The 17468-nt window shown below is 53.4% G+C and overlaps 1 protein-coding gene across 2 annotated transcripts in view; it reads right to left on the bottom strand.

The window, feature by feature from the left end:
• Positions 1-1776: 1776 nt before the first annotated feature.
• GPD2 (glycerol-3-phosphate dehydrogenase 2) overlaps positions 1777-17468 on the bottom strand; it is a 51230-nt gene continuing 35538 nt past the window's right edge. The window contains exons 9-17 of one of the 2 annotated variants that reach the window (XM_077784861.1): positions 13935-14128; positions 12159-12293; positions 11741-11916; positions 11146-11277; positions 10242-10400; positions 9421-9533; positions 9267-9345; positions 8511-8609; positions 1777-4662 (exon numbers count right to left, since the gene is read on the bottom strand). In XM_077784861.1, the coding sequence (XP_077640987.1) occupies positions 4540-4662; positions 8511-8609; positions 9267-9345; positions 9421-9533; positions 10242-10400; positions 11146-11277; positions 11741-11916; positions 12159-12293; positions 13935-14128 (1210 nt within the window). In that variant the 3' untranslated portion in view covers positions 1777-4539. Of the gene's footprint in view, positions 4663-8148; positions 8610-9266; positions 9346-9420; positions 9534-10241; positions 10401-11145; positions 11278-11740; positions 11917-12158; positions 12294-13934; positions 14129-17468 lie in introns of those variants that run through there. The other variant, XM_077784860.1, reaches the window with a different exon arrangement.

Consider the following 17468-nt stretch of genomic DNA (forward strand, 5'->3'; position numbering starts at 1 on the left):
CCTGCTCACAGCTCACCTGGGCATGGAGGTGTGGATCCCTGCTCACCTGGGCATGGAGGTGTGGATCCCTGCAAAGAACTCACCTGGGCATGGAGGTGTGGGATCCCTGCTCACCTGGGCCATGGAGGTGTGGGACCCAAACCCTGCTCACAGCTCACCTGGGCATGGAGGTGTGGGATCCCTGCTCACCTGGGCATGGAGGTGTGGGACCCAAACCCTGCAGACAGCTTACCTGGGCATGGAGGTGTGGGATCCCTGCTCACCTGGGCATGGAGGTGTGGGACCCAAACCCTGCACACAGCTCACCTGGGCATGGAGGTGTGGGACCCAAACCCTGCTCAGAGCTCACCTGGGCATTGCAGGTGTGGATCCCTGCAAAGAACTCACCTGGGCCATGGAGATGTGTGATCCCTGCTCACCTGGGCAGTGCAGGTGTGTGACCCCTGTTCACAGCTCACCTGGGCAGTGCAGGTGTGTGATCTCTGCTCACCTGGGCAGTGCAGGTGTGTGACCTCTGCTCACCTGGGCAGTGCAGGTGTGTGACCCCTGCTCACCTGGGCAGTGCAGGTGTGGGATCCCTGTTCACAGCTCACCTGGGCAGTGCAGGTGTGTGATCTCTGCTCACCTGGGCAGTGCAGGTGTGTGACCTCTGCTCACCTGGGCAGTGCAGGTGTGTGACCCCTGCTCACCTGGGCAGTGCAGGTGTGTGATCCCTGATCACAGCTCAGCTGGGCAGTACAGGTGTGTGTGATCCTGGCCTGTCCAGGGGCACAGAGCTGTCCCAGCAGCACGGCCACGGCCCCACAGGTGGCCTGTCCCCATCCCTGCCATCAGCCCCCAGCTGGCACGGGACACGCCCTGCTCGGGCCATGCTGAGATTTCAATGCTGCTTTGCTATTCCCCATGCTGTTTCTAACCAGGCTGCAACAGCCACACCAGGGGCAGTAAATCTGGATTTCTGACCATCCTGGGGAGACAGCAGAGGAAGGGACTGGCCCCAGACTCCTGTGCCTTCCAGCAGCACAGCCAAAAGCTTGACACAAGGCAATTCTAGTGCTGCAAAATATTTGGGATAAAGCTGATCACAGCAAACATTCTTTGCTTTATCACTTCCATGCCGTGGATTAGGGGAAAATCCATAATCTCTGTGGTTCTCCTCTGCTCTGGTTCATTCTGCAGGGAGCTGCTTGCACATCAGCACAGCTCTGTGGCAGCTGTGCAGCATCCCTGCTACAAGTGTAAATTAACCCAGAAATAATCTGGAGATTGTGAAGATTGTGCTAACTGCTGACTCTCTGGCAGGGAAAATGGATCAGCTCTGCTGGAACTCTCCTGGCAGCCTGGGCTCACCTGGAGCCCGACCCACGGGACTGGGAAACCTCTCTCCTCCCTGGCACTGCTTTGGGTCAGGATCAATCCCAGCCGTGCGTGGGGGCTCCTGGATGAGAATCCAGGAGGAGATGCACAAATCACACACCGAGGCTGCTGCCACTGCAGCCCCAGGGCAGGGCAGGGCTCCTCACGTGCTGCTGTCACTGCCATGCCACTGCCACTGCCACTGCTGCTGTCACTGCCACTGCCACTGCAGTGCCAAGGCTGCACTCGCTCCTCGCTCGCACACTGCAGAGCACTCAGCTCTGAGCTGAGAGGGGAAGGTGTTGGGAACCTGGGTTCTGCTCCCCAGACCCACCCATCCCCACCTCCTCCTTCAGAGAAACCTCCCCGGGGCCACTCCGAGGTATCTGTGCACCTGCCATGACAAACTGCCAGCAAAAGGAGCTTTTTTAGCCACTTTTATTGAGTCATGCTTCCAGTCCTTAGTTAAAAACAAGGCACATTAAATACATCCTCTTATTGCTCAATAAACGCATGCGGCTCATTCCAGATATCAAAGGTAATAAATAATGGCAGGAAAACACCGAGACATTGTAAAAATGACAACCCAGCTTCAAACACAGCCTTGAACAGCCCGGGCTGCAAGAGGAACCTGACAACAAGTGCCACGTGGGAAGCTGCAGTGTGTCTGTCCACGTATTTATACACACCCAGATACTGCATGGATCCCCCTCCCCACAGGGGCACCTTATTTACAGCACAAAATACCCACAGAAAATCCAGAAACCTTCACACACACAGTCCCATTTGCTTTTCCATCCCAGATCAGCACAGCAAGCCAGTGACAGCATGCAGCTCTTGCCACAGAACATCCACATGGAGACCCCACAGAGCAAAGGCAGCGCTCCTGCAGACAGAGCCAGGGGATAAATAAACACTGGGAGCTTTCCTGCACTGCTGGGGGAGCAGGAGCTGACACAAGCCTGACACACAAAGCAAATCCATGTCCAGGGACACACACAGCTGGGAGAACCCACAGCCACATTCCAGATGCAAGATTAGCAAAACAAGAGAACAAAGAACATACTTTGGGTACAACACAGAAATCCTGCTTTCCAGGTAAATTCAGGTTTAACAATGCCAGTTAGAGAGGAGTGGAGAACTTTTCTTTAAACTGTACAAAAACTGTTCAATAGTGAAAATATTTTTTCTTTACAAAAAACCTGTTCAACATTGGAAATATATTTTCTTCACTTGGCCTGGAGAAGGTCTCATGACTTTTACTTTGTTTTTTTCCCCTTACACTTCTGTTAACAGTAGACTCCTGAACCCCTTCCCTCGCCCACTGAGCCAAAATTACCGTGTGCTATACATCCACTTCCCTCCATTCTGCAGGACAGGTGAAAGCTGTTACTGTGCTTTGAACACAAACATTCCATCCTTCACCTGAACATTCTGGAACAGAGCTCAAAAGGAAAAGCCTGCAGGACCACAGGAACAAAGCCCTTTGTCCATTAAAACATCCTCGTGGTGTCAGATGTGCCAACTCCCCCTTCCCCAGCCCCTGCTCGAAGCACAGAGCCAGAACCTGAACAACATCTGCAGCAAAAAGCAAACTGAACATGCAAAACCCATTGAACTGTTTTAGGAACTCATTTTAGGTGAGTTTTACCCTTTTCTTTTGTATCTACTGTTTTTCAACATCTGAATGTTTAATGTTTTTTTTTTTTAAGGGCTCTGCTTCTGCAGCCCAAGACAGTATCTGCACTCACTGCTGTACCCCACCACTGCTCAGCATCTCCATTTGTGCCTGGAGCCATTTTCCCCGTTAAAATATCCAAGGAATCTTTGCTGTTCACTCCTGCCCTGTTGGGCACCCCTGATGGATGTTATTTTCCATCAGTGGACGTGCTGATACCAGTTAAATACATCAAATTTTACTTCAGCAGAAATTCCGACTCCTGGGAAGTGAAGCTCGGTTTGAGGTGGAAATTGCTCTACTCAGGGAATACAGCAGATGCCAAATCCAGCAGAAAACCAGGTTTCACTGCCTTGTTCTACAACCTCCCAGCTGATCTCAGCCCAAGCCAGCAGCAGGAGGGCACCAGGCAGGTACAGCAGTGCTGCAACAGCTCCACTGAGGGCTCCAGGCTTTGCTTTTCCATCGAGCCTGCTGAAAAACAGCCGTTTTCTTCTGGAAAAGTTAGTAGGATGCAAGACATACACTTTGCCTTTTTCACCGTATCTGAGCATTTTTAAGGTAATATTTAACAACGTTGTGCTACCAAAACCTGCCCCATCAGGGTTTGACCCAAGCTTGAAGCTCTTTTTAGCATAAGACACCTTTTGCCTTTATTTGACTGCACAAAGCACCACCTGCAGACAATGCCATTTATTAGAGGCAGTTTATTTGTGTTAACAGGGGAGAAGGGAAGCTGTGCCCAGCTTTCAGCTACATTATTACCTCGGGTGATTAATGCAGGTGTCTTGTTTTCCAGCTGGAATTTCTGAGAGGCCAAGTGCTGGCAGCACTGGAGCAACAGGGCAAATAGCAGGCACAGCAGGCTCAGGACAGGTCTCCATCACCCTCACCCCGGGAAGTGCTCCTCTGGAACGGCGTCTCCACTCCAGGACACAGCTTTCCCCCCTTGCTGCTCCTTGCAGAGGCAGGAGCAGCTCAGAGAGGTTTAAGGGCAGGATTGCCTCTGAGCACCCAGGGTGAAGGTGGAGCCCGGGCATGGCCGGGACAGGGCGTGCCCAGGGTGCCCAGAGCTCCTGAGTGCTGCCAGGACAGGAGGCACGGGGAACCGCCGGGCAGGACACACCGGGCAGGACACACCGGGCAGGACACACCGGGCAGCCTGGGGACACACCGGGAGTCCCCGGGGACACACCGGGAGTCCCTGAGGACACTGGGGACACACCGGGCAGTCCCTGGGGACACACCGGGCAGTCCCTGAGGACACTGGGGACACACCGGCAGTCCCTGGGGACACACCGGGCAGTCCCTGGGGACACACCGGGCAGTCCCTGGGGACACCGGGGACACACCGGGCAGTCCCTGGGGACACTGGGGACACACCGGGCAGCCTGGGGACACTCCGGGCAGTCCCTGGGGACACACCGGGCAGTCCCTGGGGACACCGGGGACACACCGGGCAGTCCCTGGGGACACACCGGGCAGTCCCTGGGGACACACCGGGCTCAGAGCCCGCCGCCGCTGCGGTCCACGGGGATGGCCTGGCGGCGCAGGTTCTCCTCGGCCCTCTTCATCAGCACGGCCAGCCTGCTGCCCGACACGCGGCCCTTCTGGATGGCACTCATCAGCTGGGGACAGGGACAGTGGCTCAGGGTGCAAACCCCAACTGCAAACCCCAACAGACTGCAAACCCCAACTGCAAACCCCAAATGCAAACCCCAGAGTGCAAACCCAAAGTGCAAACCCCAGAGTGCAAACCCCAACTGCAAACCCCAACTGCAAACCCCAGAGTGCAAACCCAAAGTGCAAACCCCAACTGCAAACCCCAACTGCAAACCCCAAACTGCAAACCCAAAGTGCAAACCCCAACTGCAAACCCCAACTGCAAACCCCAGAGTGCAAACCCCAACTGCAAACCCCAACTGCAAACCCCAAATGCAAACCCCAGAGTGCAAACCCCAACTGCAAACCCCAGAGTGCAAACCCCAACTGCAAACCCCAACTGCAAACTCCAAACTGCAAACCCCAGCTGCAAACCCCAGCTGTGGCCTCAGAGGCTGCCCCCGGCTCACTGGCACCTCCCAGGACTGTCAGGACTGCCCTGGGCAGGCCTGGGTGGCAGGAGGAGGGCAGGTGCCAAGCATGATGCACTTGGAGCAGTGCAGGCACCACCAGTGCAGCCAGCCATCATCACTGGGGGCTCCTCTGACACCTCGGAATGGGGGGAGCCCAGCAGGTGCACAGGCTTTCTCTGTAATTCCTGATACCTGAATTTGTACTATCTGAAGGGTGCAGCTCACAGAAGAGTCAGGATTTTTTTCCATTTAGGAAGAAATTGTTCTCAATGAGGGTGGGGAGACCCTGGCACAGGGTGCCCGGAGAAGCTGTGGCTGCCCCTGGATCCCTGGCAGTGCCCCAGACCAGGCTGGAACACCCTGATCTAGTGGAAGGTGTTCCTGGCCCTGGCTTGCAGATGAGCTTTAGGGTCCCTCCCAGCCCACATCATGCAGGGATTTCATGATTCTTGATCCACCACTGATCCCACACCTGCCCTCTTCCACCCACGTGCCTTTCTCTGGAGAGACGCTGTACTTGACTCCCACAATTCTTTCAAATCCAAATTCCTTTATAGACTTTTAAAACTAATTTGCCTCTAAGTCCTGGAAGCTGGACTCCTCTCTCGCACTGTGAAAGCACACTAGTGCTAAGATTTTAGTTAATTCTTTTTTATCCCATGGATAAAGCCAGCATTAGAGCTGAGATTACCTGCAGCCAGCTCTGCAGAGAGCGCTGGGGAAGTGACTGGCACTTGCCAAATGCAATTTTTTACTGGCACTGACTGCAGGAACCCTCAGACTCCTTCCCCCATAGCAGAAGCTGGACCTGTGCAAATGTGGTGTGGCCTTCTCCCTGGCCTCCCTCCCAGCTCCAGGGCACAGGGAGGAGGCCAGGCCTGTGCCAGGGATGTCCCAGCAGCAGAGCACTGGCTCCTGGGCCAGCAGCCTGCCAGAGCCCGGGGCAATGAGCTTTAGAGGAAAGGATGGCTTTGAGGCCCCTTCCCACCTGAACCACGCTGGCACGCCACGATTCCTCCTGCCTGAACGTGGCCTTTGCATCCCAGCAGCAGCTCGGGGCTGCCTGTCCCTGCGGGGCAGCAGTGCCAGCAGCTGGCTCGCCAGCTCCCGTGCCCCGGGCTCCGTGCCCGCCGTGCTGCCTGCCCCGGCTGCCCAGCTTGGCTCCCAGCCCCGGGGGCTGCCAGGGCCACGAGGCTGGCCCTGCTCTGCTCCCACCTGCAAGCCAGCAGCCCCCAGGCACTACCTGCTCCATTTTCCAACACAAACCTCCACAAATATTTGCCCAGGGCTTGCACAAGTTCTGCGCTGAAACGCAATTACTTGAAAGTTTTCAGAAAGCAAACACTCAAGTATTGGGCACTGGCTTAACAGATCCATTAAAAAATTAAACAAACATCTAATGTATTTTGCTCCTTCCATGGCAACCCCAGTTCATTTCAGTGGCACCTTGCTGCTTAGCACTGAGTGCTTCCCTGGAGCAGTGCAAGGCACAGGAGAGGGCTCAGCCCCACAGGGCCATTGATGCCTCAGGGTTTAGCATTTCTATTTTTCAGGCTCTGTGCTGCTTTGGTGTGCAGCTCTGAGCTTCACATTCAGTGTTGCTGAGCTCTCTGCACAGAGCAGGGAGACAAAACAATTCCTTCTCCAGCTGGGCACCCAAATGATCCAAATCTCAGCCCAGGAGCACAAACAGCGTGGGCTGGAGAGAGAAAAACAAGCAGGGTGGGACTGATGGGCTGAAGCTGGAATAGGACAATGAACTCCAAGGTGCCAATGGAGCAGAACTGATCCCAGGGAGAGCCCCGGGAGCGCTCGTGCATTTTGGGGCCATTTTGGGTCATTTGGGTGCAGCCCTGGCTGGGCTCTGGTGCTGCCCAAGGTGGATCCATGGAAGAGATCCTTTAATAAATCCTTTAATAAATCCCTGTTTATTCTGTGACTCTGCCCAGCCTCTGCTCCAGGGCAGCCTCCACAAGGCATCCCCATCACTGCTGCTCCACAGCCCGGCTGCTCTGGGAGATGTGCAGGAGCCACAGGGTGCCACAGCTTTGCACAAACAACCCTGAAATGCTCCTAAGCACTGCCTGGCCTTGGCATTCTATGGGATGATGCAGGGCTGGCAGTCCCTGGTGACACTGGTCAGCGTGGCACAAACAGCCCAGAACGCCCCCAAAGCCCACAGAAGAACAATTCCTGTTGTTTCAGCTCCCCAGCCAATGTACCCGACCTAACCAAACTCCAGCCAGCTCAGCCCTGCAGAAAGGGCTGGCTGCCCAGTGAGAGGGGCAGCAGAGGTACCAGGGTGACCCTTCAGCAGCCAGAACCCCGCTGGGCTGTGCTCTGCCATTTGAACAGAGCAGCACAAACTCCCAAAGCCACTGGTCCTCCTTTCCCCCTGGCTTGCTTGGTTTGGTTTTTCCCCTTTCCCCAAATTCACTGCAGCTCCTCAGCTCAATTGCTGCATTTTAGGCAAATAAATACTCCTTTTTGCTAATGCTGGACACAACCTGTGAAAATTTTCTGCATTTAGATTCAACAATGCTGCTCTTATCCCCAGCTCATCTCCAGAGAGACAATTACCATTTCCTTTGCCTTGATCTTGTTTGTTTAACTTGACACAGTGAAGAAAGGGCTGACATTGACCAAAATCCCCAGCATTAATTTCTCTCCTGTTTGGCATTCATCATTGCCACCGGGCAGGGGAGACATGGCAGGCTCTGAAATACCACCCCAAAAAAGACTCCTCAAACACCAGCCCAGCTGACAAACTGCACATGCAAAGGGAGCACCCTCGGGTTTGCTTAAAAGCCCCCCAAAAAGCAGATGCATGTCTTTTTTTTCAGAGAAACTGAGACAATTTAGCCAATTCAGGAATTAAAATGGGTTATAGGGCCTGCATGGGTTCTAACTACAAGCTCATTCTTTATAATATTTGGTTAATTATTCACTTATTTAGCTTATCATTATTATAGTTATATTACTATTTATCACTATAAATATTTGGTTACTTAGTTATTATTCAGTTTCTTAGTTTGCTCATTTTTGTAACAACCCTTAAGAGCTGCAGATAATGTCAGTGTGCACACCTCTGCCATGCACCTTCCAATGGACACCTGTATAATCTTAAATACATTTAAACAGCATTTCTGGGCTTAAAATGCCAAATTCATGTCTGGACTGGGGCATACTTTGTAAATGGCACCTGTTTTTTGAGTCTGAGTGGAAAAAGCCCTGAATTTCCAAACTGCTTGAGGATGCTCTGTGTTCCCCTTGCACCAGCCCCACCAGCACAGGTAATGCTCCCCTGGTCTCCAACCCAGCCCTAAGCACAGGAAAAGTTCCCCAGCTGTGACTTTGCTGTTGGAAATCCAGCCTTGGCTGGCAGCACAGGAGGCACCTACCTGCAGGAACTCGTTGAGCTCCACCTGCCCGTTTTTGTTGAGATCCACCTCGTTGAGGATCTCGTGCAGGGTGTTCTCGTCCATCTGCACGCTGATGCTCTGCAGGGAAGGAGCAGGGAGGAGGGGGCTCAGCAGCCTCACCTGGGGCTCAGCAGCCTCAGCAGGGCTCAGCAGCCTCACCAGGGCTCAGCAGCCTCACCAGGGGCTCAGCAGCCTCCCCAGGGCTCAGCAGCCTCACCTGGGGCTCAGCAGGGGCTCAGCAGCCTCACCAGGGGCTCAGCAGCCTCAGCAGGGCTCAGCAGCCTCACCAGGGCTCAGCAGCCTCCCCAGGGCTCAGCAGCCTCACCTGGGGCTCAGCAGCCTCAGCAGGGGCTCAGCAGCCCCACCAGGGCTCAGCAGCCTCACCAAGGGCTCAGCAGCCTCAGCAGGGGCTCAGCAGCCTCACCAGGGGCTCAGCAGCCCCACCAGGGCTCAGCAGCCTCACCAGGGCTCAGCAGCTTCACCAGGGGCTCAGCAGCCTCACCAGGGGCTCAGCAGCCCCACCAGGGCTCAGCAGCCTCACCAGGGCTCAGCAGCTTCACCAGGGGCTCAGCAGCCTCACCAGGGGCTCAGCAGCCCCACCAGGGCTCAGCAGCCTCACCAGGGGCTCAGCAGCTTCACCAGAGGCTCAGCAGCCCCATCAGGGGCTCAGCAGCCTCAGCAGCCTCACCCCTGCCCCGGGCAGCTCCAGAGCAGCCAGCAGCAGGGGCAGCTCACCTGCAGCACGCGCTGCACGTCCAGGATGGTGATGAAGCCCTTCTTGTCCTTGTCAAACATGCGGAAGCGCTTCTTGTACCTGCCAGGGAGGGGTGGCATGTCAGGGCACCGTGGCTGCAGGGACAGCAGCTCGGGCACCTCCTGCCTCACTCACCTCTCGATATCCGAAGGCACCAGGCTGATCTCAGACTGATCTGTTAACTGATCTGTTTTCACCTTGTAGCCCATCTCATAGTACAGGAATGTTTTAGCCGTTTCAAGCTCTTCCTACAATGGAAACACAAAACCTGAGAATCTGAGCAATAGCAAGTTCTCACACAAGTATTTATTGTTTTACACTGTACTATTTGGTTCTTCTAAGGTCGCAAAATTAAACAGATGGCAGCTGAGAAATATCAAAAAGTTAAACTTAGGCACTTTTTACCCTTGGAAAAAGGTATTCAGGCTAGTAAAGGCTTCTAATTTCTGTATAAATGCTTTCAGGAGCATCCACACTTTCAGTCACACATGGTCTGTCTGCCCCTTTCAGGAAGAAATGGCCTTTTCAGGCCAGGCCTACAAGCTGTCATTTCTCTCCCACTTGATATCTTAGTGTGATGATTCACACAGCTGCCCAAAGCCAGGGAGCTCAACACCAGGCAGGTTCTTTATGGTTACAGGAGCTTCCTTTGCTGAGGGAGATCTGTTGAAAAGTGTCAGTAAAGCAAAATAACTGACAGGAATGAGACAGCAATGCCAAGCCTGCTTTCACTTCTACGGCTGGGGAGCAAGAGGATACAGATCTTCCCCTTCCCCTCCACCCCTGGCCAATCCCAACCCATTTCACAGATAAAGTCTTTAGAATGAGATGCACCCAGTGACTCGTTCTGCCCGGAATAAAACCGCTTGCAGTTCTCCATTCAGCCAGCTGGGACCTGGAGCAGGGAGCTCCCCAGGCACAGCACAGCAGCTGCAGCAGGACAGGGCCCTCGGTACCTTCTTCTTCTGCTCGCACCAGCCGAGCTCCTTGCCCATGATGTCCACGATGCGGGGCAGGGCCTCGTCGGCCGCCTGCACGTTGAGGAAGGCCAGGCGGGTGCGCCGCGAGATGATGTCCACGGCCGTGCGCGCGTACTCCCGCACCCCGTACACCACCTGGGGGCAGGGGGCACGGGGCTGGCACCACACCCACGGCACGGCTGGCACCAGAGCATGGCTGGTACCCACAGCCCAGAGCATGGCTGGCACCACAGCCCACGGCAGGGCTGGCACCCACAGCCCAGAGCATGGCTGGCACCCACAGCAGGGCTGGCACCCACAGCCCACGGCAGGGCTGGCATTCACACCCCACGGCATGGCTGGCTCCACACCCATGGCAGGGCTGGCACCACAGCCCATGGCAGGGCTGGCACCTACAGCAGGGCTGGCACCCACAGCCCAGAGCATGGCTAGCACCCACAGCCCATGGCAGGGCTGGCACCCACAGCAGGGCTGGCGCCCACAGCCCAGAGCATGGCTAGCACCCACAGCCCACACCCCACAGCAAGGCTGGCACCCCACAGCCCACACCCCATGGCATGGCTGGCTCCCACAGCCCACAGCAAGGCTGGCAGCGCTGCCTTTCCTTGGGACATTTTACAGATCCCAGCCGGGGCCGAGCGCTCGTGCATGAAGTAAAAAACAGGCGCTGGATAAACACTGACTTGTGCATAAGTATGTTAATGTGTGTATAAAGTATGTTAATGTGTGTGTATATCGATACACGAAGCGTGCTCTGGGTACAGGCACAGAAAATACCTTGGCCTCCCCAAAGGAAAGGGCTCAAGGAGATGTTTTGGAGCCGCCGAGCTGCTGGTCCCAAGGACACAGTCACAGAAGGTGACATGGTTTCCCCACGTACCTCAGCCTCGATGTAAGGAAATTCAGATACCAGACGTTTCCCAACAATGGGCCACCTCTTCCCCGTCACCTGGGCTATTTTGGCCACCTCAAAAGCCTTGTCCCCGTAGGTGGAAGCCAAGTGCTGAGCCACCTGTGGAAAGGAAAACAAATCCAGCTTGCTTTGAGAGCACACAAAGGACACATTTTCCTTGACCATTCCCTCATCCCCAGTAACAAGCAGGCTGCCAAGGGTGCTGGAGTGTGCCAGTGTGGGAGGAAGCTCTGTGCTCCGGGAGGCTGGACCAGCACTGCCCCGCTGTGTCTGTGCCACCAGGCCTGACAGCCCAGCTCTCCTGCCACACGGTGACCACGCTGCTGCACAGCTCGGGGGGCTCCAGGGACCACAGGCCCCGGAAAGTCACAGCACTTTTAGCAGGAAACAGTCAAGATATGGAGGAAGAAAAAGGGTGAAGACAATGAACAATTACTACCTTTATTTCTGTTAGAACTATCTCTGCCCCAGCTCTGATGGGGCTCACCAGACCTTGCCCAAGTTATTCTGGTGTTTGACAGAGGGGACACCAAAGCCCTCCAAGGCAGGAGGCAGCACTCACCTCGCTCTCCAGCCCGTAGTCCTGGACCAGTCGGATGTAGAGCGTGGGGCTCCAGTCCTGGGCCCCCTCCAGCTGCAGCCCCATGGTTCTGCAGGAGCCTGCCTGCAGCCCGTGCTCGCGCACGGCCGCGTCGATGGTGTCCCGGGCCATGGCACGGTAGGTTGTCCACTTCCCACCTGGGGGGACAGTGCTCACCTCGTTAGGTGGGGCAGGCAGCAGGAGCACAGCCTCCACACCCTCCAGACACATCTGTGCACTCCATCTATCACACGGCTGCTGCCAGGCTCGCTCCAGGCCATCCCCGTGCCACTGACAGAGCAGCTCGATCACAGGAGCAGAATTCCCACAGAACAAGATCTGTGCAGGGAATGCCCCGGGGAAGCCCAGCAGAGCTGGAGTTGGGAGGAAGCCCCGGTACCTGCAATGGTGACGAGGCCGCTGTCGCTGATGGTCACGACGTGGTTCCGGGACAAGGACTGGGTGTCCTTGGAGTCGGGGTTGGTGACCAGGGGCCGGATGCCACTCCAGGCTGCCAGCACGTCTCCTCTTCTCACTGTGCAGAGCCACCCTCAGGCACGGCCAGCCCGAGCCCAGGGGTGCCCCGTTCCCACCCCACACCCTGCTCGGCCCTGAGCACCCCCAGAGCTGGGGATAAGCTGGGCTATGGAATCCCAGAACCAGTGATGTTGGAAAAGCTCTCCCAGGCCATCGAGTCCAGCTGGTACCAATGCCCAGCCTGTCCCAGCCCAGAGCACTGAGTGCCACAGCCAGGTGTTCCCTGCACAGCTCCAGGGACTCCAAATCTCCCTGGGCAACTCCAGCCTGACCCCTCCTTTCCACAAAAATTCTTCCCAATGACCCTGAACAGTCCTTACATTACATTTTGTAAACCAAAATAAAAGTTTGTTACACGCGTGTAACATTTCCTTTCAGATCTTACAAGCCTTTTCTCTAGATTGAAAGCTGTTATTCCAAGATTTTCTCTTGACAAGCCATCTTTATCCACAGCATTCACCCTAAGTGCAGTTACCAATTTGCTTTATACTGAAGTCTTCGGAACATGTTTTTAATACAACTTTCAAATGACCGATAATTGAAAAATCACTAAAAGGGTGTAAAAAACATCCCCCAAAGAACACGGAATAGATTTCCGAAATCAATGTGCTCTAACAGCGTGTTCAACCTGCCAAAATGAAGTGTTAATCACAGACACAAGACCCTGTATTAGGTTTATAAACTAATGAAACTACAGAAAGCAGCACGCGTGACGCTGTAATTAAGCAGCTGGAAGGTGTCCAAGCCTGTGGAAGCTGATAACCCTGGCACTGGCTCTGGCAGCACAGGCAGGGCTGTCGAGGGGTGATATGGGCAGTGCCGTTGTTATTGCAGCTCCAGCCATCTATAAACAGTAATTGAACAGGAAAAGCAGCACGGGCCCGGCTGGGCTGAGCCACAGAGACTGAGCACTTCCGAATGTGCTGCTGGAAAACACGTGGGAAACCAGGGAATGGCCTGCCTTGGGACAGACCTTGGGCTCATCCCATCCCAGCCCTGACACCTCCCACTGTCCCAGCTGCTCCAGCCCCAGTGTCCAGCCTGGCCTTGGGCACTGCCAGGATCCAGTACAGCCACAGCTGCTCTGGGCACCCTCCCAGCCAGGGATTTCTTCCCAGTATCCCACTAATCTCTGTCCTATTCACATTCCCATCTTCCTCCCTGGTCTCCTGTGGTTCCAGCACCAACTGCTGCTCCAGACACGCAACAAGAGCTTCCCTGGACATGGTCAGAACTTCATACAACAAGCAGACATCAATTCTCCACTTCAGGAAACGAGGAATTGTTCATTTCCCATCCCCAGAGAGCAGGTTTTCCTAAACCTATGTTACAGTGCTCCTGCCCGAGTGCTTTTCAGACTCACTTTAATGCTGCAGCAGAAACGCAGCAGTAGGAATGCTTTCACAGAACCATTTAAATAAACCAAACCCCCACTCTGGAGGAAGGATGGCTGCCCGGGCACCCTCCCTGGAGGGAGGCGGATGGATGGGCAGCTGGGGAGATGTGTGGGTGGTGCTGCAGGGCAGCATCCCTGCACGCTCAGCATGTGGCACAGCCAGGTGCCAGGCACGGCCTCGGGCAGCAGCAGGCTCCCCCCAGGCTGGGATGCCCCAGCCTCCCCAGCAGGGCCTGGGGTTACCTTCCACGTCGGGGCCCAGGTAGTTGCGCACTTCGCACAGGATGAAGTTGATGTCCTCCTCCGTGGGGATGGGGTGGGAGGTGACGTCCGTGGGGCTGTCCGTGGTCCCCGCGATCGTCATCTTCTCCCAGGGCAGGAAGAAGATCACTCTGCCGTCGCTGGTGGCCGGGTCCAGCAGCCCCATGTTGTCAGGGCTGAAACAGGAGGGACAGGGTGGCACCTGGGGGCTGCCCTGCACCCAATGCCCAGGCAAGGGCTGGGGCACAACAGCTGCTCTCAGGTAAAGGGGTTCATAAATCTAAAATAATGGACTGCACGTGTGGCCACAACACGGCTTTAAACAGAAGTTTGGGGAAACAAAGCCATGAAATCACAGCGATGCCTCCAATCTGCCTCCACAATAAAGGTGGAGCAGGAGGGGAGAGGGGTGGTGACTGAGAGGAAAAGAGCAAGAAAGAAGAGCAATGAAGACATGTAAGGAATATCCTTGCAGTGACACTAAGGCTGAGTTTGTCACCGCCTGCCACTTCAGCAGGAAGGAACACCCACAGCCTCCCGAGGGATTTGGAGGAAGGAACGTGCTCGGAGTGCTTCCAGCTCTGTGGCCCTGAATGGGGAACTGTGCTTTCAGGAAAAAAGGCAACAGGGACACTCGGTGGATGCTGCCACTTGGGCACTTTTCATTACTTCTGCCAGTGCTACAACACAGTGATTCGGTACAAGGATGAAAAACCACAGTGCTTTGGATAGATTTTCATTCATGTATCAGGTTTTCTGGTGTAATGTAAGAAAGATAGCCACAGTATAAATCCTCATGGCTTATTAAAAAGCTCTGCTTGAATTTCAGAAAACAAAAGGCTTTTATAAACACTTCAAAGGAAACAGCTTTTATGTAGGAAAACACTGAACTACCCCTTTTTTCGATCATTTTTTACTTCAAGGATTGATGCTGACTTTCATTTAAGGTGCTGCAACTCCCTTTACAAACACATGCAGTCAGGTCAGGGCTCTTCAGGCTGTGCCCTGTTCCTGAGACACAGGGAGCCCATAGAAGGAGGGCAGGAGATGCAGATTTAGCTGGCAGTTAGGGACTTCAGTGGGGAATTATTCAATGTACTCAAATCCTAAGGCAGGCAAAGACCTGCTTGGGTGGGATTTACCTACTCAAGCTGAATATTGCATTTTTAGGAAGTCTGAAGTGATTACTGAAGGAAGTCGGCAATATCTGGCAAGGCTGGGAGAGAGGCTGAGAATTTCATAGCTAGCATGTATATTAGACCCATTTTAGCTGATATTTATAGACAGCTTAGGCACACGGTGGCAGAGGTACAATCTAATAGGGGAAGTCAACACAGGTTTGGGAAAGGTAAATCACCTCAGACAAATGATTACTTTTTAAAATGAAAAAGCTGTTGATTTAGAGACAGAGGAAACCAGAGGTTTAATATACAGTATCAGAATTCAGAAACTTTATAGACATTTTCTTCAAAGTATGAATTTTTTTTAATGTGATTTCATAAAAACTGTTAAAAACAAGGGAGAGGAACAAGACAAGACTTCCAACTAAGTTTCCCCACGGCACCTCTGAAGTGTTTTAGATTGCACAGCAAGTGCTGAGAAAGGCTGGAACAGTTTTTCATATGCCAATTATTTACTGAAACACTGATACCAGCTATCCTGGGAAGCTCTCTCTCCATGCCCTTTGCCATGCTGTTCCAGCTTATTTAAATAACTAAAGAACCACCCAAACAAATGCAAAATAAGGTGGTTTGCATCAGAAAGGAGCATCTTAACACCCAAATACTGGCCTTCCTGAGGCCTCAGGAGTCATGCTGCTGCACAAAAGGAATACCTCTGAAACAACACGGTTTTATGAGGCAGGAATTCCTACAATTCCACCATGGATGGGAGCAGGAGGTAAAAGCCATGTAGCCACGGTGAGATTTCTCTTAAAAGATGGATAAATGGGCAAATTGAGGATTGGAAACTCCAACATGAAGCATAAAGCAATGCCTTTACAGAGAGATGTAGAGGCAAAAGGTTTGGGAGATCCATGGAAGGTCTTGGAACCTTGGAAGATCTCCAGCTGAAGAGGCATTTGCCCAAAGCACCACAAATGCAGTTAAAGAATGATAAAATGTGGCTTTCCACAGAGAAGAAGTGAAGTGCAACAGGCAGGTTGACCTGGAATGTGGCATGCAGAGCAGAGAGGAAAATTCCAGAAAGACAGAAACATCTGAAATTGGTCAGAAGGGAGAGAAAAAGCCTTGCCTTCACAGACACATTCCAGGCAGGAAGCCTAATTAATGAGGGGAGGAATTCTGGGACTATTAATGAAGGACATCAATGAGTAAGAAACCCATGGGGAGTGAATGCATTAGGTTAACATTAGTTTTACAAAATCTTGACTATATTTAAAACTAAAACCCTCTATATGTTAAAAAAAAAAAATAATTTGTGTGACTGTGGGCCAAAATCCTGTAACACATTCACAGGGCACACGTGGACACGGTGAAATGCCAGCCTTCCTGTGCTGAGCAGTGTTCCTTGGCACCATGAGAAGAAGGCCTGAGCCAACCAAGATTAAATCCCACGAGTGTTTTCTGTTTAGCAGACAGCTCCCTGCTTTCAGCTATCCCACTCCAAGGAAATTCACTGCAGTGTTATCTTATCAGCTGTGCTGTGGAGGCAGTGTGTGGGCAGATACTATTTTCCAAGGAAAATAATGCCCACATGCTGGCATACACCGGGGAACATGGAGAACAAGAATTCTCCACATTTCCAATTAAAATTATTGGGTTATTAGAGAATAAATAAATCAAGAGCTCTCAAGCGTATCCAGCCATCTTCTACTTTGAATTTGCTACGTGAGCCCAGGTTCTAAGGCTTTCCATGTTTTTGTGTAGGGCCATAAAGCTAATCACACACATCCTTCTCCTGGCATATGAGGAAACTGGGATTACAGCCCATTTCTCCACATTTTTAGTACTTTAAAGCAGCTATCAGGTCATTTTACCATTTTTCATGGAGAAAGATACAAAAATGAAAAAAACCCCAAAAAATCAGAAGAGAATGCAGGGGTAATTTTACACGAGGCCAAAAATGCCTCAATTGTACAGTGTGTGGTGGTGTCCTGTTGGGACAGCTCTGGCAGAAACACCCCCTGGTGCACTGGGAGGCTGAATTCCCCCTCTGAGCAGGGCTGTGCAAGGCATTACTGCAAGGGCACTGTATCAACACAACTGGGCTAAGTCCATAAAGGGGAATTTCCATTAGGATGCTAATGACTTCAGGAACCAAAGGTAATATTTGAGTTCCGACTGACAAGGCTGGCTCGGGAGAAGGGGATCTGGCTTTGCACAGCAAACAGGGAGAGGAGCAGGGGGCTGCAGGGAGCAGAGTGCCAGGGGAGCCTCTCCTGGAACACGGCGGGCACGTCCTGTCCACCAAAACCCCCACGGGTGGGCGCTGGGCTTGGGGCCACAGCAATGTGGCTGTGCTACTCTGAGCTACTTCCACTGCCTGTGACAGCAA

This window comes from Lonchura striata, chromosome 8, assembly GCF_046129695.1.
Source record: "Lonchura striata isolate bLonStr1 chromosome 8, bLonStr1.mat, whole genome shotgun sequence".
NCBI lineage: Eukaryota > Metazoa > Chordata > Aves > Passeriformes > Estrildidae > Lonchura > Lonchura striata.